Source organism: Dermochelys coriacea, chromosome 9 (assembly GCF_009764565.3).
Source record: "Dermochelys coriacea isolate rDerCor1 chromosome 9, rDerCor1.pri.v4, whole genome shotgun sequence".
NCBI classification, from domain to species: domain Eukaryota; kingdom Metazoa; phylum Chordata; order Testudines; family Dermochelyidae; genus Dermochelys; species Dermochelys coriacea.
In genome coordinates this window covers 23601114-23627777 of record NC_050076.1, presented here as the reverse complement: position 1 = coordinate 23627777, position 26664 = coordinate 23601114, and the positions used below count along the sequence as shown (strand labels likewise).

At 39.4% G+C, this 26664-nt stretch overlaps 1 protein-coding gene across 1 annotated transcript in view; it reads left to right on the top strand.

Annotated features, from left to right (window-relative positions):
- Positions 1–26664, top strand: part of RSRC1 (arginine and serine rich coiled-coil 1) — a 368470-nt gene that overhangs the window by 290672 nt on the left and 51134 nt on the right. Inside the window, exon 8 of the mRNA XM_043493111.1 lies at positions 4907–4975. Within this exon, the coding sequence (XP_043349046.1) occupies positions 4907–4975 (69 nt within the window). The remainder of the gene's footprint in view (positions 1–4906; positions 4976–26664) is intronic.

Below are 26664 nucleotides of genomic sequence, written 5' to 3'. Positions count from 1 at the left end.
GATCTGTGAGAGTGATGGGTCGTCCTTCAGGATAGGTTGTAGATCCTTGATGATGCGTTGGTGAGGTTTTAGTTGGGGGTTGAAGGTGATGGCGAGTGGCGTTCTGTTGTTTTCTTTGTTGAGCCTGTCCTGTAGTAGGTGACTTCTGGGTACTCTTCTGGCTCTGTCAATCTGTTTCTTCACTTCAGCAGGTGGGTATTGTAAGAATGCATGATAGAGATCTTGTAGGTGTTTGTCTCTGTCTGAGGGGTTGGAGCAAATGCGGTTATATCGTAGAGCTTGGTTGTAGACAATGGATTGTGTGGTATGATCTGGATGAAAGCTAGAGGCATGTAGATAGGAACAGCGGTCAGTAGGTTTCCGATATAGGGTGGTGTTTATGTGACCATTGCGTATTAGCACTGTAGTGTCCAGGAAGTGGATCTCTTATTGGAGTGGTCGAGACTGAGGTTGATGGTGGGATGGAAATAGTTGAAATCATGGTGGAATTCCTCAAGGGCTTCTTTTCCATGAGTCCAGATGATGAAGATGTCATCAAAGTAGCGCAATTAGAGTAGGGGCATTAGGGGACAAGAGCTGAGGAAGCGTTGTTCTAAGTCAGCCATAAAAATTCTGGCATACTGAGGGCCATGCCGATACCCATGGCCGTGCCGCTGATTTGAAGGTATACATTGTCCCCAAATGTGAAATAGTTATGGGTGAGGACAAAGTCACAAAGTTCAGCCACCAGGTTAGCCGTGACATTATCGGGGATACTGTTCCTGACGGACCAACACTACAAAAAGAAGGATTATGGGTGGACTCTTCCTGAAGGTCGAAACAGCAGACAGTGATATATGCCATCATGTGCCAGCAATGCCCCTCTGCCACGTACATTGGCCAAACCGGACAGTCTCTACGTAAAAGAATAAATGGACACAAATCAGACGTCAAGAATGATAACATTCAAAAACCAGTCGTAGAACACTTCAGTCTCTCCGGTCACTCGACTACAGACCTGAGGGTGGCTATTCTTCAACAAAAAAAACTTCAAAAACAGACTCCAACAAGAGACTGCTGGTTTTCCTCCTTCCCCCCACCCCTGCTGCTGGTGATGGCTCATCTTAAGTGATCACTCTCCTTAGTGTGTATGATAAAACCCATTGTTCCATGTTCTCTGTATGTGTATATAAATCTCCCCACTGTATTTTCCACCAAATGCATCCAGTGAAGTGAGCTGTAGCTCACGAAAGCTTATGCTCAAATAAATTTGTTAGTCTCTAGGGTGCCACAAGTATTCCTTTTCTTTTTGCGAATAGAGACTAACACGGCTGCTACTCTGAAACAAAGAAAACTGAAGTTACGCAAGTAGGGAAGGTGGAAAAGGAGCTGTTGACTTACATTTCAAGAGAGAAGCTGAAGCAGAAGAAAGGTTTTGTATACTTGGAAAGTATCAGTCAGAGAGAGACCTGAAGAATGTGCACCCAGTGAGCCTGTGTGGCAGAGAAAAAGGTGGCAGGAGTACCGTGGGGACTGACAATTAAGTAACAAACTGAAAGGATAAGTGTCTCCTGTGTGTGTCTGCTGTAAAGTTTGACAACAATGGGTCTTGCAGAGATGGAAGGAAAGAAGATACAGGTAATAGAAAACAACATAATGAGGAAAATGGAAGGCAAGTGAAGTGTAGGTTGAATGTGCCTGGAAGAAATGACAGGGAAGATGAACTTGGGATTCTAAGTGATAGATAGGCTGGAGAGTGCATCTGTCTGACGTGGGCTGGACATATAAGAAAATTGGAGAAGAGCGACGAGTAAAGAAAACCTGGGGGCAGGCGGGAGGAGACAGCAAGAATGGACATGGGAGACAGAGGGTACAAGAGAAGTTTGAGGAGAAAAGGACTGAAACTGCAAGATCTGTGAACCCATGGACTGAAAGGAGTGGCAAAGAATCATGAGCACCTTGGACACCCCATGTAAACGAGAAAAGGAATCAAGAAGTTGAAGTGAAGTTCAGTATATGTCGACTGATACAGAATTAAAATGTTTGAGCAATCCTCAAAGCAACACATAGGCTTTAGCAACTGTCCTCTGTGAATGTTTAGGGCAGGGGTGGGCAAACTACAGCCCGTGGGCCGGATCCGGTCCCTCAGGGCTTTAGATCCAGCCCGCAGGATCGTCCCCCATGGTGCCACAGGCCCCGCGCCACTCCCAGAAGCGGCCGGCACAATGTCCCTGCGGCCTGGGGGGGAGTGGGGGGAGAGCAGGACAGGGCAGAGGGCTCCGTGTGTTGCTCTTGCCTCCAGGCACCGCCCCTCGCAGCTCCCATTGGTCAGGAACGGGGAACCACGGCCAGTGGGAGGTTCAGGGAAGGTACCTGGAGGCGCGGCAAGGGCAGCGTGTGGAGCCCTGTGCTCCCTCTCCCCCAGGGGCTGTGCAGGGATGTGGTTCCAGCTGCTTCCCGGAGCAGGCAGGCAGGGAGCCTGCCCTGGCCCCTGTGCATGCCACTGCCACCCCGGAGCCGCTTTAGGTAAGCAGTGCTGGGCTGGAGCCTCAACCCCTCCTGCATCCCACCCACAACTCCCTTCCTGAACCTCGCACCCCTCCTGCACCCCAAGCCCCTGTCCTGAGCCCCCTGCCGCACCCTTGTGCACTGCAAGCCTCTGCCCTGAGCCCCCTGCTGCACCCTGCACCCTCGTGCACCCCAACCCCATGCCCTGAGCCCTTGTGCACCCCAATGCCCTGCCGCACCCCGCATCCCTCCTGAACCCCAACCCCCTGCCCTGAGCTCCCTCCTGCACTCTGCACCTCTCCTGCACCCCTGCCCTGAGCCCCCTTCTGCATTCCAACCCCCTTCCCTGAGCCCCTTCATACACCTTACACCCCTCCTCTGCCCCAATCCCTTTCCCTGAGCCCGTTCCTGCACACCCCACACTCCCTGCCCCAGCCCTGCATACAATTTCCCCACCCAGATGTGGCCGTCGGCCCAAATGTTTGCCCACCCCTAGTTTTAATATTATTGATGATGAGCATTTTAGGGTATATGACTGTGCTTATAATACTTACTAAGCTGTGACTTTGTCCATGTAATCAGCCAAGACTGTGAAGGAAACTTCTATCTCTGTTAAATGAAGTTTTTAAAAAACCCTACTTGCAACCATGTATAGTAAGAAGGCTTGAAAATTGACAGTGTGAAGTTAATTTAGCTAAAATGTATATTTAGCTATGATACAGTAAACCATTTCAATTTCTTTAAACTTTTTTTCTCAGATAACCATTTTTTAAAAATCCAGTGAATTGGATCAGTAAGGAAGAACAAACCAGCATAGTGGAATAGATAAATCAAATTTAGGCATGGTAGTTTATTGAATCTAAATTGTGCCCGATTGGCCCAAGAGGTATATAAGCAATCCATCTTGTGCTGATAATGGAGGTTCTTGAAATCCACCTGATGTTTGCATTATTAAATTTCAGTCTAATGAGCTCTGCCAAAACATATTGAAGATGGTTGTAAGGAGTAGAATGTGAATCTGAGCGGGATAATTTGAAAGAAACATAAGCTGAGCATTTTACATGACTCAGGGGGTATAGCTACAATTATACATATAACCAAAATTGAATTTAAATGGAATTTATATTATTTATATATTATATAGTATTATATTATTTCTACCAGGGAAAATAAAGTGTAAATGAAGTAAAAGTCTTTAGCGTTGGTAGTGATTTGTTTTTATTATCTAATTTAATAGATTCTTGCAATGATATTCACTGGCAGAAAAGTTTTAAGATTTCATTTCTTTAAATGTTGTCTAGGTGTGTATAAAAGCTTATAAATGGAAATATGTCTGTGTAATTGCTTTTATCATTTCATAACACTAGTATTTAAGTTGTATATTTTTAAGTAGCAGACTGTGAAGAGACATCAGACTTTGAAAAATATAATCTTGTGGCATTCATTTTCTGCATACCCACTGCATAAGCTGAACGTTATATTCGTAAATTAGAGGTTGATTCAGTAGGCAATAGAGAGAGTACCTGAAAAACTGAATAAACATTTATTGTTCTATACCACAGTTTACAGTAGCTTTATTGTACAGGAAAGTCTGGTCTGAAGTCTTATTCCTGTTAGTTTGAGTTCCTTTTCTTTTGACAAGGCGGTACTTTTAAAAACTTAATATTTCATCAAGTATAATGCTATTAGAGACTTATTCTCACTTAGTTCAGTCATCAGGTAGTGAGATGGCAATAAAAGAGAATGGCTCCTTTGAGACATTAATGCTTTGGAATAAATGATGTGCTAGAACAGAAATTTAATTAATTTACAGAGTATATTGATAGTCCCTTGTTACTGTGCTGTATATTTTTAATCTTCTTTAACATCTGTAGTGAAGTGTTTGAAAACCCCTGCAGTTGAGCAACTAGTAGGTAATTAAGTAATAAGGGAAGAGGCTTCTAGAGGGAAAAAGATTCTTTTTCAAGGATGCTGTCATAACATGAATAAAGTACTGCTGCTGTGATTTGCAATGAAAAAAATATATTACCTAATTTGATACTATGACATAGATAGTCCAGACATCCTATATTTTAAATCTTATATGCAGCTCTGAATATTGGAAATATGGCTTTTCCTTCAAAAGAAATCTGTTTATTTCCTATATTAGTAAATTAGTTTTTTTTTAAATATTCTGCCACTGTGTCATTTCCTTTCATCTTACAAATTGTCAGTTATGATACTGATTAACAGTACTGGTCTTGTAAATAAAAAATAAATAAATAAAGGCCAAATTCTGCTTCAAATGCACATTGACTTAGTGGGAACTGCAGAAATTAATCTGAAAGTGAACTTCAGCCCTCAGGAGAATTCTGTTTTATTATACAAATGTAATTAAAACAAGTATTAATAACTCATTATAGGTATTTTTTATTTTTAGCGAAAGCAGATGAAGCATTGAAGGCTAAAGAAAGAAGTGAAGAAGAAGTGAAAAAGAAAAAGGAAGAAGGTAATGCAGTTTTTTATTTATCAGCAAGATACAGTTTTTATTAAACTGGCAATAATAATTCCATAAGGAACAGGTTCCTTTGAGGTTCTCATATTTTCTCTAAATTTGGACCACATCTTAATGGGGGTATGTCATGGTCATTCATCCTCCAATTCACAGTCACACAGAGCACCTCCACCTCTCAGTCACAACCATATAATATTCCTGTGGCAACTACAGCAATTGCAGGGAATTATTTAATGATTTTTTTAAAGCTGTCTTTAAAGCAACTTGGTATTTGGTAACAGGCAGAAGAGCTAATACCATGTGACCAGTCAGCTCTGTGAGGCAGAGACCATAGTTAGAGAAATCATTGCAGTCAATTAACATAAAACAGTAACATTGTTTATCAGAGAATATATTGTACGACTAACATAAGATGTCCAATCATTAGTCTAGTTCACTTGTGCAGTTACTCTGTACTATGTCATGATAGTAATCCCTCCAATGCAGTTGTAGCTCTGTGCACTGAGTACTTTCAGGATGAAGGCCTTTGTCCATTGCACTACCAGTGGTAGACTACCAATGGGAATCTGTACAAGGTTTTCAGGATCAGGTTCAAAACAAATGTACTTTGATTGTGTCTCTTTCCACTATTTGGTGATACATCGTCAAGTTCTGTGACAAAGCCAACCTGAACTTATATAAAGGAACCTTAAGTGGTATTCCACACTTCAACTTTGATGTATCCCCATTTCTCAAAGAAAATTAATAGCAAAAAGCTATCTCCTGTGGTTCCAATTAAAATAAGCTACTAAAGTGTCTGCAGCATATATTATTTTTATGTTGGTTTTAGTATAAAATATATACCAAAGGATTTTACTTTTCTGAAACTGTCAGCTTATTTGTTTTTGACATCATCACTTATCTTGAAACCTGATCCTCAATTTTTGAAAGATGCTGCTGTTTAAGAAATTATTATTTAAAAAAATTAAAGCATCAGTATATACTTTTTCCAGGATGTTTTATTATTATTTTCCAATACCATATAGGTGACTTCTGAGTTGTGACAGATTTTTGACTATACACAGTACGTTTTAATTATATTTCAAGGTGGATATCTGATCTAAGGGGGAGTGTGTGTGTGTGTGTGTGTGTGTGTGTGTGTGTGTGTGTGTGTGTGTGTGTAAATATATATACATATATATTTCCTAGGTTAGCCTTTGATCATCTAGTGCCCTCTGCAAATCATAATTTGGTGCCTACATGTAGGTAGTATTCTAGTTGCAAAAGGGGTTGTGTTTGACACAGACTGTCCTAGAATCAGTGGTGTACACAGGCTGAAAATTTAGGATAAGAGAGCCTTTCATTGAAGGATTGGAATGTGGTTAGCAAGATATAGTGGCAAGGTTCTGGCAAAGAACTGTTCGAGGGCAGTGGCATCAGTACTACAGCTAATCTGAAAAGAGATAAGGGGAAGGAAGAACTGGGTTAGGAAGGAGTTGAATGTGAAGTTTGGGGAGGTAGCTGGGATCAGAGAGTGACGGGAGGAGAGGGAGCTCCTGTCTAATCAATATCAACAATAGAAGCTTTTGTGGAGAGAGCTGCACCAGTGATGAATTATACATCCTAACTTTCCTAGCCGTAGACAAGTCCCATCTATCTTGACTCATCTCCAAATGCTTCATTTCGGTATCCTTCCATCTCCCAGGCTCTCAACCTCAGTTTACTCTGACTTCCCTCTTCATGCCCCCATACCCAGTCTCACCTGCCTTTTTTAATGTCACCCACACCCACCCTTTCCATGCTGTCTCCTCTGCTGAAGTCATCATGCACTTCCTGTTTTTTCTCTAGTTTTGACTACTGTAACCACCTCTTCTCTGCCTCTCTTCACCTCTTTCCTGCCACTCCAGTCTATCTAAAATGTCACTGCTAAATTCTTCTTTCTCTCCTATCACTACAAGCACCTTCAAAACCCCTCCTTGACTCCATTATTTTTTTTCCTTTTTTTCAACACAGCGAATTAAAGCTCTTTGTCTTTCTCTTAAAGCCCCTAGAAACTTCGGCTCCCATTTACCTCTCTGTTCTTATCACCTATAAGAAACTGGAGACTATTCCTAGAAAGGGGACAGCACAATAGAAGGTGCACAGTGGAGAGTATGAAAGAGATGAGGCGAGCATAAACTTCTTGGTTTAATGATCTGTTTGGGGGTTTTTTAATGTAAAACGAATGCTAAGCTTTTTTCACTTCAAAGTGTACTGGGCACTCATTACATCTGAAGGAAATCTTTTTCTTTTATGTTAATTTTCTAATTATTTTATCCAGATACACTGTGTGAGCTTGTTATAAAAGAGACAAATCTACTCTCCCAATATTTAAATATCACTAATGCCCATTCTATCCAAATGGGATGAAGCTAAGGATGTAGCCAATAAAAGGTATCACCACCTCTATATCAGCACATTCAGGCACTTTTGAAGCGAATAACAATCATGCTTCCTCCAGTCTTTCCAGTGCTCAACTGTGTATGGCAGGCATCTGGGTGCTTTTTTTTTTTTTTTTTTTTAAGTTTTACTTTCACTTGAAACATCTAAATTGGGGGCATTTTAAAAGTGTCTTAAGTGAAAATAAAACTTGATAACCCAACAGTGCTTCATGGACAACCAAACTTCAAAGCAAAATACTGCTGCTTCCTGCTTGGCCTCCCAGCTCAACAGTACACTGCAGGTGGCTATACCACTTTGAAATCTATGGTTTTTATTTAAGCAGTTATATCAGAAATGTATTAAACTCTCAGTGTGGCATGTTAAATAGATACTTAGATGTGAAAGTGCAGACTGGCTGTCTGCAGAATATTGATAAACCAGGAAGCTGAGCAAGTGTCTCTGCTTGGAATGGTAACATTTCACACCCACTTTGCATCGGTATAAATGGGCATGTGAGGTGCAGAACAATGGAGAATCAGGTCTTGTGACTTTAATGTTTTTTACTGGAAATGATAAAAAGAATTTAAAATCCTATCAGAATAAAAAGATTGCTCAGTATTTTGATTTGATGGCAACGAAGAGCAAAACATTATAAACAGTTTTCAGAGTAGCAGCTGTGTTAGTCTGTATTCACAAAAAGAAAAGAAGTACTTGTGGCACCTTAGAGACTAACAAATTTATTTGAGCATAAGCTTTCGTGAGCTACAAGTCACTTCATTGGATGCATTCAGTGGAAAATACAGTGGGGAGATTTATATACAACATATATAAAACAGTGTGACTTTATGTAAATGTCCAATACAAGTGCATGGGCTAGACTTAGATAACTATCTGTGATGACTTTCAATGGGAGGTAGGCACCTAATTGCCATATATGCCTTTGAAAATCTCCCGTTGAGAAAAGTCACCTTTTAAATTTCTAAAATAAATAGATTAGATAGATCACCATGTGAGATTCTGGGTAGATTAAAAAGTGTTGATTTTAACTTATAAAGCCCCAGTTGGTCCAGGCCCAGTCTACCTGAGAGATTGCCTCTATCCCCAAAATACATTGCCACAATTGCAGTCAGCGGAGACAGTGATGCTAGATCTCCCTTAATTTAATAGAGAAAGAACTGCTGACGGAGCATTTTTCACAAGGGCCCTATCACTCTGGAATGTCTTTCCTCCCATGCCACAGAATAGGCCCAATTTGATGACTATCAAGGTACCCTGCAGAATCCATTTGTTTTTCCTGGCATTTGATGAGAGTAAAGTGGATTGAGGTATTACCCAGTGTATGGGGGTCATAGTAATCTGGAAACACAAAATTAGTTGAAGGAAGTTTTCAAAATTTTGCCTTGTAGTTGACATTCTTGTGGTAATATAATTCTCTGCCATGTACCAGCTCAAGTTCAAGTAATGTCTCTTCCTCTCATGCAAGGTGGGACTGAAAACCTCTTTGAAACTTTCCTCAGTATGATTCAGGTGTAGAGTCAATGGACTCTGTGGGGTGTGAATACAGCTTTGGACACTATAATTTTAGTAAAGTAGTAGCTAGTCTTTCAGCTCCTATAGTAGCGTGGAAATGGATAACTTTTTCTACCTTCTTCATCAACATTTAAAGACTATGAGCCAAGCTGGTAAAAAAATGGTTTCCTCCAGTTAGGTTCCTAAAACCATATTTAGGTGCCTTAATAAGTAACCTGATATTCAAAAGTGCTGAACATCCAGCAGTTCCCACTATAGTTAATGGGAGCTGTTGGCGCACTCAGAAATTTTTAATATCATGCCACTTATTTAGGTACTTAAACATGAATTTAGGAGTCTAAAGTTAAACACCCATTTTTAAAAGCATGGTCCCAATAAAGTCCAAATCAACAACCTATTGCTAAAAGGATGGATGAACATTACTCTCTTTTTGAAGGGCGGGGGGGACCACCAACCAAAAGAGCAGGTGTTATGCACACAGTGCTCTGTTAACAAATAGGATTTGTGTTTGAAACTCCTGCTCAGTGCTTTGAATATTTACCTTTTGGTGACCTGTACCTATACTGCTGCTGTTATATATTTCATTCATTACACTAGAGCATTCTTGAAAATAAGGAAAGAATATCACAGTTCCAGATGATTTATATAACCAGCCACCTGGGACTGCTCTATGGTTGATCCTGAACTGAGAATAAATGAACAACAGTGTGCAGTCATGCAAGGCGTATTACTAGAGAAGAGCTAGAATGTGTCATACTGAACTATATATTTCCATTAGTCTGTCTAAATTAACATAATGCTTTATTTAGAATTCTCTAACGGGTTATATAGTGATACTTTTTATCTACCTGTAATCATGTTGCCCTGGGGATAATGCTTTAGTAAACATCTGATTTTTCTGACAAGAGGATTCCTTCCAAAGCCTCCAAAATTAAGTTACACATCTTGCTGGGTTAAAGTTTTGTGTAGATTCAAAGGAGGCTTCATATAAGACCAGTTTCCCTAGCAAACACTGTTTTTCAATGTTCAATGATTTTAGACAGTCATCTTCAAGAACTGAATTGATCGAATTCACCTAAGGATATTAGTGAATGAGAAATGAAGAAATCTTGCCCAACATCCAGGAGTTCTGAAACAACTTTAGAATCAGTTCTAAGTTGGAATCTCTTCAGAGATGAAAGAAATACTTAAGAAAATATCCTTAATGTCTCAAGTTTGGCTTTCATGTTTTTGTGATTTTCTCCATCATAGGAGGGTAATTTTTATGCAGAAGATCACTTTCATTTAAAGAAATACAGACTTCTGATTGAGCAGTAGGTTTTCCAATCCACATAAGCTCAGAATCCTACTAGTTCCAGCAGCAGTTATCACAGCCATTAAAGTTTTCAACAGATTTTAAAGTATGATGCAAAATTGCAGTCTTCTTTTTTTTTATCCCCCTTCAATGAGGAGCTTGTATTAGATTAGGTTGCAACATATTGGTTGCTGCCTTGTTTGCCAGAATCTTAGCATTCATCTTATTAAAAAAGTCCCTAGGCCTTATGATGGCCTTAAAAATGTGAACTTGGACATTGATGCATCAGTTACTCTGACTCTGCAGAGATTCTGAAACAACAGAAGGTGTGAAATGTCTCTAACATGGTGACTCGGGGCTTGTCTATATGGGACACTCAGAGAAATTCATTCAAATTAGCTAATGGTGTGAATTTAAAACACATTAGTTAAACTGCATTAAATCCCTGTGTGGACACTCTCATTCAGATGACCAGTAATGATGATTTAAATGTCATCATTGTTAAGTATTTCATTATGAACAAATCATGTAAGAAAGGAGCAGGATGATGATTTACACAATTTGCTGAGAGTTATATTTCATTTTGGTGCCATGAGTAGGTGGCGTTTTAGAGGTAACCAATCATTTCCCTCCCCCTCTCCCAATCTAACTCATGGAGCCAAAAAGACCGAGGGGAAGAGCAGAGCCCACCTCAGAGGGCATCTGAACCCGGAAACAGGAGGCAATCTGTAGAGCCAAGAAGGACATGCATCCAAGCCTTCCACCCACAACGAGGGCTTAGTTGGCTCTGGTGGCATGTGAATGGCCAGATGGCTTTCTCTCTGGATCTAGTGGTGGTGGCTCCTCACTTTAATGGACATTATCCATTTGACTCTGCAGACTTTACTGTATCATTATCATTCAGGTCATGACTGTTTTCTTTGCAATCTTGAGAGCTGGATATATATATTTTTAAATGAGACCTTAGATTCTGATGTCATATAACTCCAAGAGACTGGGGGTCCTATATATGTTTCTATGCCTTGCCCAAGGATATATCTGAATCATACTAAAGGGAAACAAAGCTTAATGATCCCAGCAGAACATATGTGATCATATTTTAAACATCTGCACAATCTTCTTTGAGTAGCATCTAATTTTTGTGTCTAGTAGGCAGAGTTTGGGAAAGTATCCCAATTTTTTTTTCCAAGTTCAGCCCTTTCTGCAGTACAGAGTTTAAAAATTTCTGCTTCTTAAAGAAACTAGAAAAGTAGTTTAGGGTATTTTGCTATACACAAGAAAGTAATGAAGACTCAGAATGTTCCTGGGTGTTAAGATGCTATGTTTTTTAATTAAAGGAAACATTTTAGGTATATCACAGAGTTGAGTTGTTCAGATCCTAAATCAAGGAGATTAATATGGTCTGTGTTCAGGATCTAGCTAAATCAAAGCTAGCTTGGGTATGTCTACGTGTGCTGCAATCATACCCCCCCAGTTGCAGTGTAGACATACCCTGTGAATTTAAACTAGAGTTACTCCTGATGTACACTGGTTTAACTGAGACCAGAATTAGAATTAAGCTCTCTGACTCCACATGGAAATACATTTAAGTGAACAAAAGGGCTAATTTACAGTCCAGCTTCCCCAGCTGACCAAAATCTGAAGTCTTGGTGGGATTAGTCAAAAAGTTTGGATGTGACAGGAAGATGAGATAGTATTTGTAGACACAGGATGAGTCCAGGGAGTTTTATTTTAGGAGAGGGAATGTAGTAGCCTGCCTGAAAGGATCCACATATGTGGATGGGGAAATGATGGTGGATGAGAGGAAGTGGATAACAGAAGGAGAAAGAGAAGCTGGGAGTTGGCAGGGGATATGAGACTTGATGAAAGGTTAGCAGCAGAGACACTTCAGAGGCAGTGACAGGTTAGGAGAAGGAAAGAGTAGCTAGAAGAGAGGAGAAGGTGAGTTATCTCTAGATGATGTTGGTTTTCTTTTTGAAGGAATTGTTTGAGGTCCTATTCTGAGAGGGAGGACGTGGAGGTGGTAGACATGGTTTGTGAAGGAATCAAGAAGTGTCCGTAGTTATTGTAGACAACTGAGTTGATCAGAGAGAGGTAATGTTGTGTTGCAATAAAGATAATGAAATAAAAAGCAGACAGAACAAATCGGCATCAGAAATGTGTATGGTGTCTCAACTTTTTTTCATAGCTGCTCAGCCACATGAGAGCAAGAGTAGAACAAATGGACATAATCTTTCCTTCAAAAGAAACAAAAAAAAGCCTTACCACAAAAATGCGTTTTTGAACTACTTTTTAACTTGTTAATTGCCAAAATGTGGAAGCCTCTTATGTAGGTTCATAAATCGGAATCCGTGTCAGAGCAGTGTGTTTTGCCTTTCTGTGGCTGGAAGGGACACACACTGATCAGGAAAGGAGCCGGTCAGCAGCAGCCAGTCAACTGGAAGGGAACCTATGCAGCCCTAATGCAAACAGGAGCAGCCAAGATGGCACTGCACCACAGCCATGAATTGGTGTGTGTCATTCACAAAATAAGGGGCCAGTGGCCAGGGATTCCACACACCCCAAAGGGCAGCCTTAAGTAGCTGTGGAGGGTACCATAAACATTTAGGAAAAATTGGAGATAGATTTTTCACTTTGTAGGTCTGTTTACATTTTCAAGGCTATCTTCAGAAGGGAAAATGAAGATTTATACCTAACATTTTCAGGTAGAGATGGATTCACAGCTGCAGGCTCATTGAGCCCCAGCAGTTCATCTCTGGTGGTGAATTGATCCATACTTTTCCAGATATGCTTTTTATATTTCATTAATTTCCATATGTTTTCTGTTGTGTCTTATTGTGACTGTATACAAACAAACAAACACAAAAAGGAAGCTTACAAGAAGTGGAAACTTGGACAGATGACTAGGGAGGAGTATAAATATATTGCTCGAGCATGCAGAGGTGTAATCAGGAAGGCCAAAACACAACTGGAGTTGCAGCTAGCAAGGGATGTGAAGAGTAACAAGAAGGGTTTGTACAGGTATGTTAGCAACAAGAAAAAGGTCAGGGAAAATGTGAGGCCCTTAATGAATGGGGAGGCAACCTAGTGACAGATGATGTGGAAAAAGCTGAAGTACTCAATGCTTTTTTTTGCCTCAATCTTCACAGACAAGGTCAGCTCCCAGACTGCTGTCCTGGACAACACAGTATGGGGAGAAGGTGAGTAGCCCTCAGTGGTGGAAAAAACAGGTTAAGGACTATTTAGGACAGCTGGACGTGCACAAGTCCATGGGTCCAGATCTAATGCATCTGAGGGTGCTGTGGGAATTGGTTGATGTGACTGCAGAGCCATTGGCCATTATCTTTGAAAACTTGTGGCAATTGGGGGAGGTCCCGGACTATTGGAAAAAGACAAATATAGTGCCCATCTTTAAAAAAGGGAAGAAGGAGAATCCAGGGAACTACACGCCAGTCAGCCTCACCTTAGTCCATGGAAAAATCATGGAGCAGGTCCTGAAGGAAACCATTCTGAAGCACTTGGAGGAGAGGAAGGTGATCAGGAACAGTCAATATGGATTTACCAAGGGCAAGTCATGCCTGACCAACCCGATTGCCATCTATGATGAGATAACTGGCTCTGTGGATATGGGGAAAGCAGTGGACGCGACATATCTTGACTTTAGCAAGACTTTTGATATGGTCTCCCACAGTATTCTTGCCAGCAACTTAAAAAAGTCTAGATTGGATGAATGGACTATAAGGTGGATAAAAGCTGACTAGATTGTTGGGCTCAACAGGTAGTGATCAATGGCTCCATGTCTAGTATTAAGCAGAGTGCCCCAGGGTTCAGTCCTGGGGCCATTTTTTCCCAACATCTTTATTAATGATCTGGATGATGGGATGGATTGCACCCTCATCAAGTTCGCGGATGACCCTAAGCGGGGAGGAGAGGTAGATACGCTGGAGGGTAGGGATAGAGTCCAGAGTGACCTAGGCAAATCAGAGGATTGGGCCAAAAGAAATCTGATGAGGTTCAACTCGGACAAGTGCAGAATCCTGCACTTAGGACGGAAGAATCCCATGTACCACTACAGGTTGGTGACCAACTGGCTAAGCAGCAGTTCTGCAGAAAAGGACCTGGGGATTACAGTGGATGAGAAGCTGGATATGAGTCAGCAGTGTGCCCTTATTGCCAAGAAGGTTAATGGCATATTTGGCTGCATTAGTAGGAACGTTGCCAGCAGATCAAGGAAGTGATTATTCCCCTGTATTCGGCACTGGTGAGGCCACATCTGGAGTATTGCATCCAGTTTTGGAAAGGATGTGGACAAATTGTAGAGTCCAGCGGAGGGCAATGAAAACGATCAGGAGTCTGAGGCACATGACTTAAGAAGAGCAGCTGAGGGAACTGGGCTTGTTTACTCTGCAGAAGAGAAGAGTGAGGGAGGATTTGATAGCAGCCTACAGCTACCTGAAGAGGGGTTCCAAAGAGGATGGAGCTCAACTGTTCTCAGTGGTGGCGGATGACAGAACAGGAGCAATGGTCTCAAGTTGCAGTGGGGGAGGTCTAGGTTGGATATTAGGAAACAGTATTTCACTAGGAGGGTGGTGCTTTGAGCAGGGGGTTGAACTAGATGACCTCCTGAGGTCTCTTCTAGCCCTAATCTTCTATGATTCTAACTGTTTTGCATACAGACTTTACAAGAGATAGCTGATCTATACATACAGAGTGAATTGCAAACAATAGTAATTTACAGAGAAACCACATAGAAAATCTGTAGTCTTTGTTGTTTTTTTTATTAGTAAGGCATGACTAAAATAGAAAGAAGCCCTTAAGGTACAGTCCTGTATGCATACATAGTGGATGTTATGTAGTCTATATATCATAATCCTATTAGTTTACTCCTATTAGTTTGTTTTTGTACAGTATTACTTAGCATTTCGCCTTATCAGTCAAATTAGTGTCACTTAATAGGCATTCCTAGACAGAATTCTACAATTAGGGTCCTGGCCAGCAGCCGCCGCTCTCCGGCTGTCCAACTCTGAAGGCATCACCGCTGCCAGCAGCAATGGAGAAGTAAGGGTGGCAATACTGTAACCCCTCTAAAATAGCCTTGCAGCCCCCACCATAGTTAGAACACCATGAAATATCAGATTTAAATATCTGAAACCATGAAATTTAAGATTTTTAAAATCCTATGACCATGAAATTTACCAAAATGGACCGTGAATTTAGTAGGGCCCTATTTATGTAGATTATATTTGTTCAAATATATTAGATTATAGGAAAAAAATCTGTTTTTTCATTATGGTTTCACTACCATATACATACAGTTACATGGTATCAGTGAAATAGATTTTCATTCTAGTTGAATTCAAGTTTATTTCTATGGTGGTTTTTTATTTTGCTTAACATTTGACAATGTCTTCATCATTGATGCAGATCTTTTGGTTGAACCTCGTAAAAGTTTGAAGAAATATTTACAATGTACGATATTTTTTGTACAGCTGCTATTTAGTTATTCTTAATCTATTTATTAATATTTGCAACAAAGATTACCTTTGCTTAAAATAACTGTAGATTTAACTCTGTACTGCTATAAACCTTTAATCAAATTAAAGCACATCAATATAAAATTGAAATTACTGAGTCTCTAGACTTCCAAATTTCATTCTCTTATGGCATCACGTTATTGCTTCTGTTACAAAATCTCCACCCCAAAAACAAAAAGCTGAAGTTGCATACTTCAGCTAGCAAGCTTCTGGAACTGAGTGTAACCTTTATTCATGAAAAGTTTAGCCTCATATCTGCGATAAGCAAATCTATTGTCTAATAAGCTTATTGTTTCTCAGCTCATGGGAAAAAAAGGTTATTCTTTCTCCACCCTTTTGTAATGGTGTTTTAATATTACTTTTATTGTAATTTTATTGCCAAATCAGATGTGAGATTAGATGTTGGATGTTGCATGTAATCTGCTCAGAAATCAAATCATTTGACCTCCAAACCCACCAATGCACCCTCTTGCTGGTTTGCTGTTAAATATGCAGTATTTTCCTGTCATGAATACAAATGGCGGACAAATTAGAATCTACAGACAGCTGACCTGAGCTACAGATTAGAGACTAGGGGCTTGTGCTGTTTTAAAAGTTTTAATTACCGTAGTCCCAATAGCCAGTTGAAGGACACATACAAAAATCTGTTTGTAACAAAAAAGCAAAGAAAGAAAGAGAAAGAAAGAAAAAGCTCACTTCTCCTAATTTGAATTTTTCAGTTTGATTACATTTGCACTTCCATTGGAGCTATGCTAATTTGCTGCATGAAATTAGGTCTATTAATAAAAAATGCTCTATTTTTACAAAAGTATTTTCAATTGAGGGTTGTTTTTGTTTTGCTTATTTCCATTTGGGACTAGCTGAAAATGACATCAAAACCTTATGAGAATTTTACTGTCAAACCTGGTTTTAGCTCAGGTCCTGGCAAGTCAAATTCAAAGTAGCTGAAATGTGTAGTTGTAATAGCGGGAATAATATGGCACAATATAAATACTTTCAGAGGAAAAGTGTGTGTTCCTTTTACATCCAACTCAAATGTGTTGGATTGCATTACTGCAAGATGTTTGAGTTGTTTGCCATAATATATCATGCATAATACAATTATAAGACTTTGTTTTTTAAGATGTAGCTAGTCATGAAAACATATTTTATACAATTGTCTGGAGATGTGGTGCAATGATAGCACTATTTTGGTCCATAATAGGGATTAATGTATGAAAGGTTTACAGAGGATTATAGGGAAAAGATGGTTTTTAAAAATCATTTTAGATATCAAAGGAATAGAACTAAACAAGGATTTGTTCCTTTGAATTTAAAAAATAAATTTCATTAATACTTGCATTATTGAATATATTATCCTGATGCCTTCCTTCTTGAATTTGCATTTTTTGTTTCTCATGTGTGTTGGCCCAATGTTGAATTGATTAGTTATGCCTAGCTAGTAAGCAATGAAACATTTTTATATACACTAGGGAAATAAATTTGGCAGAAAATCAGCATGAGTAGATTTAATTATCACTCCGAGACCTTTTCCTTTTCTAGCTTAGTGATCCTGAAACTCCACATGTTTCAATGAAATCTGTGTGGATGCTAAACTTCGCTTCCCAATTTGTTCCTCCACACAATGATAAGCCAAGCAATTACTGGTTTATTGATTTTTCATCATGGCAAATTTAAAGTTGATTTTTTTCCTGAAAAGGCAGGGGTGATTAAGTGTTTCCCCTTGGTTTAGTACAAGAGAGCTATGTGGCAGAATCTAATATCCTGAGGTCAACCTCTGCAGGCAGATAATACGGTGTCTTGGCCACATGTTAAGAAGAGAAATCAGGACTACAAATGTGATAGGATATATGTGGAGACAGTTTAATTTGCTCCATTTATATGAACAAGTCATGTGGCTCATGCTTGGAAAACATCATTTTGAGTAGGTTTGGAAATAAAAACCACGTGGGCAGAAAGGATAAATGAGAACAAACAAGAGAAGCATTTGTTTCTCATTGGACAGAACTATCTTTTAAAACCTGAAATAACTAAAGCTTTGATATTTTCTTTTTTTAATAATTGACTGAAATCTACATGTTACCCTGCAGATAACTTCATATTCTTCTTACAGTTTGAGCTAACATTTAAAAAAATTAAAATCATACGGGTCCCAAAAAGATTGTTTCTACGTAATATCTATATCACGTAAACATCACAGTAACAATTAAGGTGTAGTATGCTGTTAATGTTTGTGGTTTATTTTGAAGCCCATGGATTTATAGAATTTAATTGGAAGCAAAAGAATAGCACTTTATAAAATGGGAAAATTCATTGCTAGAGTTTAGCTGTTCTTATTAAACTGCAGAATTCATGGATTTGGATAAAACAGTAAAGCAATCAGCAGATAAAGCTTGTTTGTTTTGGAAAAAAATCAATTTGATGTTTTATGTCAATAGAAATTTTGACCTGTTTTAAAATCCTTAAAAGGCTAACTTATACTTACTCTGAAGTTATTTGAGCAGTTTGGGAAAATCTTTATGCTTTCCAAGACATTGTTTGGAATTTAACCCAAAACTGAGCCGGTCAACATTAGCAGTAGGTTGTAGTGGAGAAATGGCAGAAAATGTAAAGTTTTTAAAAGATTTGCTAGTCAGTGGAAGATGTATGAATTGCAGTGTCTAAGAATGATGAGATATACTGCAATATCCAGTTTTTGAATGTCCCAAAGTTTGAAGGTGGGGTCTGTGCTTTGGTATTGTTTTGGTTTATTGCTGAGAGAGGGACAGATAATCTAGATTCAAATTCCAAACATGCCCACAAAGTTCAGACATTTGAATCTGTTTTTGGTGTGAAACCATGTTGGTCTATAATTTTAGCCTTTATCAGTAGTATTTTTATTAGTAGTACAAAAGGAAAAGCATATCTTACCACTGCTCATTTTGGATCTGTACCCTGAAAGTGAAATGCTTTTTTAAAGGGTTACACAGATTAATTGACAGAGCCAGAAGAGTACCCAGAAGTTAACTACTACAGGACAGGCCCAACAAAGAAAATAACAGAACGCCACACTAGCCATCACCTTCAGCCCCCAACTAAAACCTCTCCAACGCATCATCAAGGATCTACAACCTATCCTGAAGGACGACCTATCACTCTCACAGATCTTGGGAGACAGGCCAGTCCTTGCTTACAGACAGCCCCCCAACCTGAAGCAAATACTCACCAGCAACCACACACCACACAACAAAAACATTAACCTAGGAACCTATCCTTGCAACAAAGCTTGGTGCCAACTGTGTCCACATCTATTCAGGGGACACCATCATAGGGCCTAATCACATCAGCCACACTATCAGAGGCTCGTTCACCTGCAGATCTACCAATGTGATATATGCCATCATGTGCCAGCAATGCCCCTCTGCCATGTACATTGGCCAAACCGGACAGTTTCTACATAAAAGAATAAATAAATCAGACGTCAAGAATTATAACATTCAAAAACCAGTCGGAGAACACTTCAATCTCTCTGGTCACTTGATTACAGACCTAAAAGTGGCAATTCTTCAACAAAAAAACTTCAAAAACAGATTCCATTGACAGACCGCTGAATTGGAATTAATTTGCAAACTGGATACAGTTAACTTAGGCTTGAATAAAGACTGCAAGTGGATGAGTCATTACACAAAGGAAAACTATTTCCCCATGTTTATTTCCCTCCCTACTGTTCCTCACACATTCTTGTCAACTGCTGGAAATGGCCCACCTTGATTATCACTACAAAAGGTCCCCCCCCACCCCCTCCCCGACTCTCCTGCTGGTAATAGCTCACCTTACCTGATCACTCTTGTTACACTGTGAATCGTAACACCCATTGTTTCATGTTCTCTGTGTATATAAATCTCCCCATTGTATTTTCCACTGCATGCATCTGATGAAGTGAGCTGTAGCTCACCAAAGCTTATGCTCAAATTAAGTTGTTAGTCTCTAAGGTGCCACAAGTACTCCTTTTCTTTTTACAGATTAATTTGAGATTGAAACCATCAAAGGACTTGCATCACCTTCTTAAAATCAATTTCCTTGTCTATACATACTGCCTGATACTTCACTAGTATGATATAATTTATAGTGCAATACTTTCAGTTAACACCAATTTACTAAGTTGCAAATGGCATGCAACAAATGGAGATATGGGCATTCTGACTTAGAAAACCAAACTTAGAACTTTCATAAAGATTACCTATAAAGGAATGCAGGCCCTTACATCATTCTATTCTTTTGCTCCTGACAGTATTAACATCAGTGACCTGTCTAATGGACAAGGGAGTTGTCACAGGGTCCACTCACTGCTAGGGGCACCTCTTTCTGGCCACTCTGGGAATTAGCACCTTCCAGGTGCTGCACCCTCCTCTGTTGGTTTCTGAACCCGTCGTGTTCTCTCACCCTGTGACCCCCTCTTACTCCAGGAGCTACAGCTTCCTCTTTGTGAGTTGGCCTTCTGGCCATGTCACTATTGTCTTCCCCTTCCAGGGTATGGAAGTCTTTCAGGCTAAACTATCCCTCTGCGCCACTTCCTTAGTGGATGGTAAGGGAACGTGGGCCCATCCTCGACTCTGGGTTCCATCTCGGGGGCCCTCTCTTCAGAAGCCAAGGTCCGCACTATCCTATGACTTGCTGCTTTTCCCCTGAGCCTTTCCTACCTTTCTGGCTCTCCTCCTCTCTGGGTTTGCCAGTTGCACAACCCCCTCCTTTCAGGGAGTAACAATAGGCAATTTGCCTCTTTAGCTCAAAACACACCTTCCTTCTCCCAGGGAGTGACTGCAGACTACTTCTCTGCAGCCCCTTTCTGCTCTCAGCTCCTGGGCTTTACACAGGCCCCTCCTGTTCCTGTGCAGTTGAGCCTCATCTCATTAATCCCTGCTCCCTGGCTGCTCCTCCAGGTGCAGCCTGGGCAGTTTTGGCCCACCGAGCCACTTTAACCCATTCAGGCCTTGTGTGGGGTGGGCACCCCATCACAGAGGTATTGTGAAAGCAGAGTAGCCAATCCCACTGGGGTGGGCAAACTTCTTAGCCTGAGGGCCACATCAGGGTTCCGAAACTGTATGGAGGGCCGGGTAGGGAAGGCTGTGCCTCCCAAACAGCCTGTCCCCCACCCCCCTCAAAACCCCCAACCCATCCAACCCCCCCCCCTTGTCCCCTGACTGCTCCCCCCAGGACCCCACCCTCTAACCAACCCCCCCGTCCCCTGACTGCCCTGACCCCTATCCACACCCCCACACCCCCCGGGACTCCCGTGCATCTCCAATCCCCCCTGTTCCTCATCCCCTGACCACCCCCCGGGACTCACTGCCCCTTATCCAAACCCCTGCTTACCGCCCCCTTACCATGCTGCTCAGAGCACCAGGACTGGCAGCCACACTGCCCCACCCGAGCTCAAGGGCCTGACAGGACGGTCTCATGGGCCGGATGTGGCCCACAGGTTGTTATTTGCCCACCTCTGCATTAGCAGTACAAGTTCTGAGGATGGTGGGAGAGAGTATCAAGGAAGAGCTGTCATGTGGCAGGAAACCCAGAGATCTGGGAGATCCAGTGGGCTTTAGAGGATTATCATAACTGGAATCTCTATGCTCATTCTAAATTTAAAACTATAGGTCCCATTTTTACTCCCATCCTTAAGTCATTGGAATAGAGCTCTGACATGAAGATCTGCTTTAAATAGTAATGTTCATGGCAAACTAAAACAAGGCTCCATGTCATTTTAATTAACACTTCTGATAATAAAAATAAGCATTTTATGTTGATCTAATTGATTTGAAAAATATTGGTTAAATCTGCTACAGAAAGGTTCTACTGCATGAGGTCATTCACGTAACTGTAATAACTTAGAGTGCTTTACTCAATGATAAGAAAATATATTAAGATGCCCTTAAATTCATTAGTTATTGCCTAAGGTCATACTTTATATTCAGTTAATTTTATTGAAGTTCATTGTTATGGCTATGACCTGAACTCATTCAGATAAGGCTTTAAACTATATTGTGTACATACAGTGAAAGAAACTTAACTTGCATTTTAATTCATATGTGGAAAAGTTTCTTAATTATTACATCAGTGTTTGGTCTTTTGACGAATGGCAAGTCTGTTCACTCATTTAGGTTACATTTATGCAGAATTTTTAAACTTTTCGGTGTGTTGTGAACACTGGTAACTGAATTATTATTTAATTTTGGAAAATGAATACTCCAAATTTAGCAGAAATTCCCATATGTACTAATGTGAACAAATGCTTTATTGTCTTAATCTTATTAAAATTTTAATTTCAAATCCTTCCAGTATATCCTCATAAATGGTAGATTTTAAGTTCTACTCCACCCTTTGTGTCCCTGGTGTGTGTAAATGTTGCTTCATTAAGCTGACACAACCACCTGGTGTTGAGTTTCCAGTCTCTAGAGAATATTTCAGCATCTGGTACATACTGTGATCTTTTTTCTGTGTGTTTAATCTTTTTATGGACATGTTATAATAAAAAGTGAGCAGAAACAAATGAAAGATAATCTAAAAAATAATAAAATGTATATGTATAGTTACAGGGGCATTCAGCATAACTCAGTGGTTCTCAGCCTATGGTCCGCGGACCCCTGGGGTTTCACAGACTACGTCTAAGATTTCTGAAGAGGGTCCACACCTCCATTCAAAAATTGTTAGGGGTCTTCAAATGAAAAAGGCTGAGAACCAATGGCATAACTTACATATACATGAAAAGCATCCAAAGTCAACAAATTTTGTATCAAGTATTATAAAGTGGCTTTAGGAAATTCTGCATTCTGATTGGTCAGTAGCCAAGGCACAGCACAGTTTGTCAGGACTATCCCATCAGAAATAAAATCAATACACCTCCAAAGGTAATAGCTAGTGACTAATCAAAATCAGGCTTCTGATTTAAGTCTATTTTTAAAAAAATCACCATTTTAATTAAAAAATTCACTTTTAAATTTGAAACAACTTTCTCCCTGTCCATCTTCTCCCTGCTGTTGCTCTGTGCTTTTCCTTGTTCATGTTCTGCCACCAACCGTCTCACTTTCAACTCCCTCCTGAAGATACAAGGTGAAATCTTGGCCCCATTGAAGTCCCTGGGGCCAGGATTTCATCCACACTTTTTCTGCATCGCCTGCAAGAAGTTAACTAATCCAAACATTTTTAAAAAGCATCTACCTCTAATTTACTTCCATCAGGCTTCCAAGTTTGTCCAATCTTTTCTGTTTCTGTCAGTTAAAATGTAATTTCTTTGGGACAGATGCATTTTATTTTGTATCTTATAGTGCGCGAGGTTCATAGTTGGCATTTAAAGAACAATCATCATAATAATTCTGTTCCTTTCCTTCCTCTGCATTTTCCCTTTTCTCTGCCACTATGAAACCATTGAAACCACATTCTCTTCCCGACCAGTCGGGATTCCCAACCCACCATAACCTTTGAAGAGCTACCAAGTGGAAGCTGCTTGGATATTCAGCTAAGTAGTAGCATTTCAAAGAGTCAGTGGTTTTCTCTGGTCACTCTTTTGACCATATCAGAGTGTCTCCTGCTCTGTCTTATTTTGGGGTGGGGGGGAGCCTAAATAGCTGCAGGGAAGGCTGGGCCCAAAAGAAAGAGGAGCAGAGCAAAGGAGGCAGAAAAGATTTGAAAAACAGGGCAGCTGTTGTTTTTATTATCTATATAGAACCTAAACTTTTCCAGGTATTTTATGGAGAAATGTGAAGATAAAAGTTTACTGCCCAGAAGAATTTACAATCTAAGCCCTGATTCAACAAAGACTTAAGTATGTGCTTAAGTCTCACTAAAAGAAACTAAACATAAGCACTTGTTTAGTGCTCTGTGAATAAGGTTGGGCTTACTCGTGTATATAAAGTTAAGTTTGTGCATAAGCGCTTTGCTGAATCATAGTTTAAGTAGATAAAAATTGTGGGGATAGGCTGCAAGAGCAAAGTTACTTTACCAGTGAAACTTGGGGAAAAACCCAGGAAATGCTTTAGTTTTTAAAAAGTATAATTATTATTCTTCAGGTATTTTTTTCTATTTGAATCATTTTAAATCTGGAACTATTTTTTCTGGTGCAAGAATATATCTCTTGGCCCTGTCACAACATATTGCCTAATTTTATACTGGTAGCCTATCCATTATAGCAGTGATTCCCAAACTGTTTCTGGAGCTCTAGCTGGTCACACGGTGCTAACTCTCCCCTTTGTTTCTGCCTACTGAATTACATTAAAAGAAACTAAAGATATGTTTATTACTTGTAGTATTAACTTTCTATATAAGCAATTGCTGTAGTTGCCACCGGGTCTTAATACCATCAAGAATGGGAAGGAAGATGTTTGAGGAAAAATTGTCATTTAATAGATGGTCCAGCTATGAAAACAGTTGAGAACACTTGTATTCTGCCATTTGAGTAGAATTATGTATATAGATATTTTCATATGGGTAATGGACTGTAGTGGGTGATGCCTGTGATCTAAAGATAAATGTGAGGTATTATTGTAATGAAAATTCAGCCTTGGTTCTCTTTATAAGGATGTCAATTATTTTGCATTAACAGCATCTATATCCACAGATGACATCATAGTATTTAAAAGCATTAGTGGTAGTGTAGGGCTGGAGAAGGGAAAATATATCCTGTTCGTTTCTTAAAGATAACTTGCCCCTCTTTAGAAATAGGAAACTACAGTATAACATAAGGAAATGCATGCCTGTTTGAACAGAACAACCAAGGGAAATAGGTGTGGCCATTCATCTTCGCTAACTTTCAAGAGGTCCATTATGTTGTGGATACAATTAAGAGGATGTGGTAATTGAAGATCAAGTTGTATAGCAATTGTGCTGTAATGATGATCAAGTATATTTGTTCAATTCAGAGTCTAAAAGACGAGTTCTGCTTTCCTAAATTAGAACTGCAGGATTGGGCTTTCCGTCTATATCCATAAACGATTGAGGCTAAACAGGTGTAAATCAATATTAATCTTTATTCTTAAATAATAAAGAACAATATGAGGATGTTAGGAACAAGTTGATTTAGATTTTGTTTTTTAAGAATGCAATAAGGTAATTGCCAATATAGTACTAAAAAAGTAGTTCTCTCGGATTAAAAGGAGAGTGAAGTAGAAAATTGTTTTTGAAGCTCCATGTGACAGAAATATCATTGATGCTCTGTATGCCTTGAAACATTGATTGTAGTGGGTAGTTTTATTGGGGCAGATCAGTCTCTAGTGTATAAGAATTTGGTCCATTTATTTAAATATTGAGTCTTGAATTAAGCCATGTGCAATATATGTGGTTGCTGGAGAAGTAAAACTTTTATTTAATCTAATTGATTATAGTAACTTTTAGAATTGGGTGATATTTTAGTATTTAGGACCCTGGTATGGTTTAGGTCAAACTGGAGAGAAGTTTAGGTGAAATCTTCTATTTGGAGCCAAAAGAAAAGGAAACTTAATGGGTTTTTAATCTGCTGATTTACTGATTTACGCAGTTCATATTATACACATACAGCCAGGATTGTGCAGCCATAAGGAGCATTATTATCATAACTTAATAGTACAAAGATTAATAGCAGCATTGTGCACTAATCTAATGTAACTGAGTCACCAAGTGTAATTTCAGCAGTTTGACATACCGGTCTAATATTTTTTCCTTTGAAAGGGAGGTTGGTGTTTGTCTAATCACTGGTGTTAAAATGTTTAATTTTATTCATGTTCATTTCACCAGTGGAAGCCCATGTTTATAGATCTCCATTATTTTGATAGTTAAAGATTGACAATTGTATTGTACTTTTCAAATTTTGTTTACTAAATTTCCAGCTGCAGGTTGTCTGTATGAAAAATTGTTTCGAAGATGAAGTTCTAAAGGGAATAAAACAAATACAATTGCCACAGTGGCAGTTTATCAAGAAACCTATACTGTCCATTAAATGCTGTTTTTCAATTTAGTTGTTGTAAAAATGAGAAGTGCCCTTAATATAGAGCTCTATTGATCAAAAAAGGTCCATAGCAGCCTACACTAGAAAAGGTTATATAGTGTATCTAGCTTCCACAGCTAGAGAAGTCTATTCTAAAAGTGTCCTAGATTATGGAATCATTTCCCCCCACCTGTTACCCAGGTTATGTCAAAAAAGTAAACCACAATGGAGATTTCATGACTAGAAAATGGCATTGTGATAATGTAACTGAGAGCAGAATGTGACTTATTGAGTGTATATACATCTGTAATACTTTCTGCTGATTCAGTAGGTACTCGTATGAATATGCTATTTTAGGTTTTTATACTATGCCCGTCATCTGATATCTGAATTTATGTGAGGCCTTTTTTTGTTTTTTTTACATTAAATGCATTCCTTAACTAGATTAATTTAACAATAAGCAATCTGAATGTCAGTGAGCTATTTAGCCTTTATTTGTCAAAAGGCTCTCTGGCCTTTGTGAAGTGAGCTGTAGCTCACGAAAGCTTATGCTCAAATAAATTTGTTAGTCTCTAAGGTACCACAAGTACTCCTTTTCTTTTTTGGCCTTTGTTGTTATTTTTGTTGTTTTTTAACATTAAAAAACCTTAAATCTTGCTAAGAGGCCTTCTACTTTTTTGTATTAAGGTTAATATTAAAAAAAAGTCTACTATTATGCTACCTTATGTTGCCATCCTGTCAGTTTTCATAAACCAAGCGAAGTTGGGCTGGCCATGTACTTGATGGGACACATAGAGGGAATACTTAGTTATTTGTACTCGTTTTTTAAAAATTAAGGGGTGTCTGCTCCCAAAGCTTCCTTCACAATCAGTCCCAATGCAATGAAAAGTCATAAGTCAGTTTGTGACATTACATTTAGCTGCCTTGGGAAGGATTGAAATGTTTCCAAATTAGCACTGACTTTATTGCATTTCAAAATTGAAGAGGGCTGTGAAGG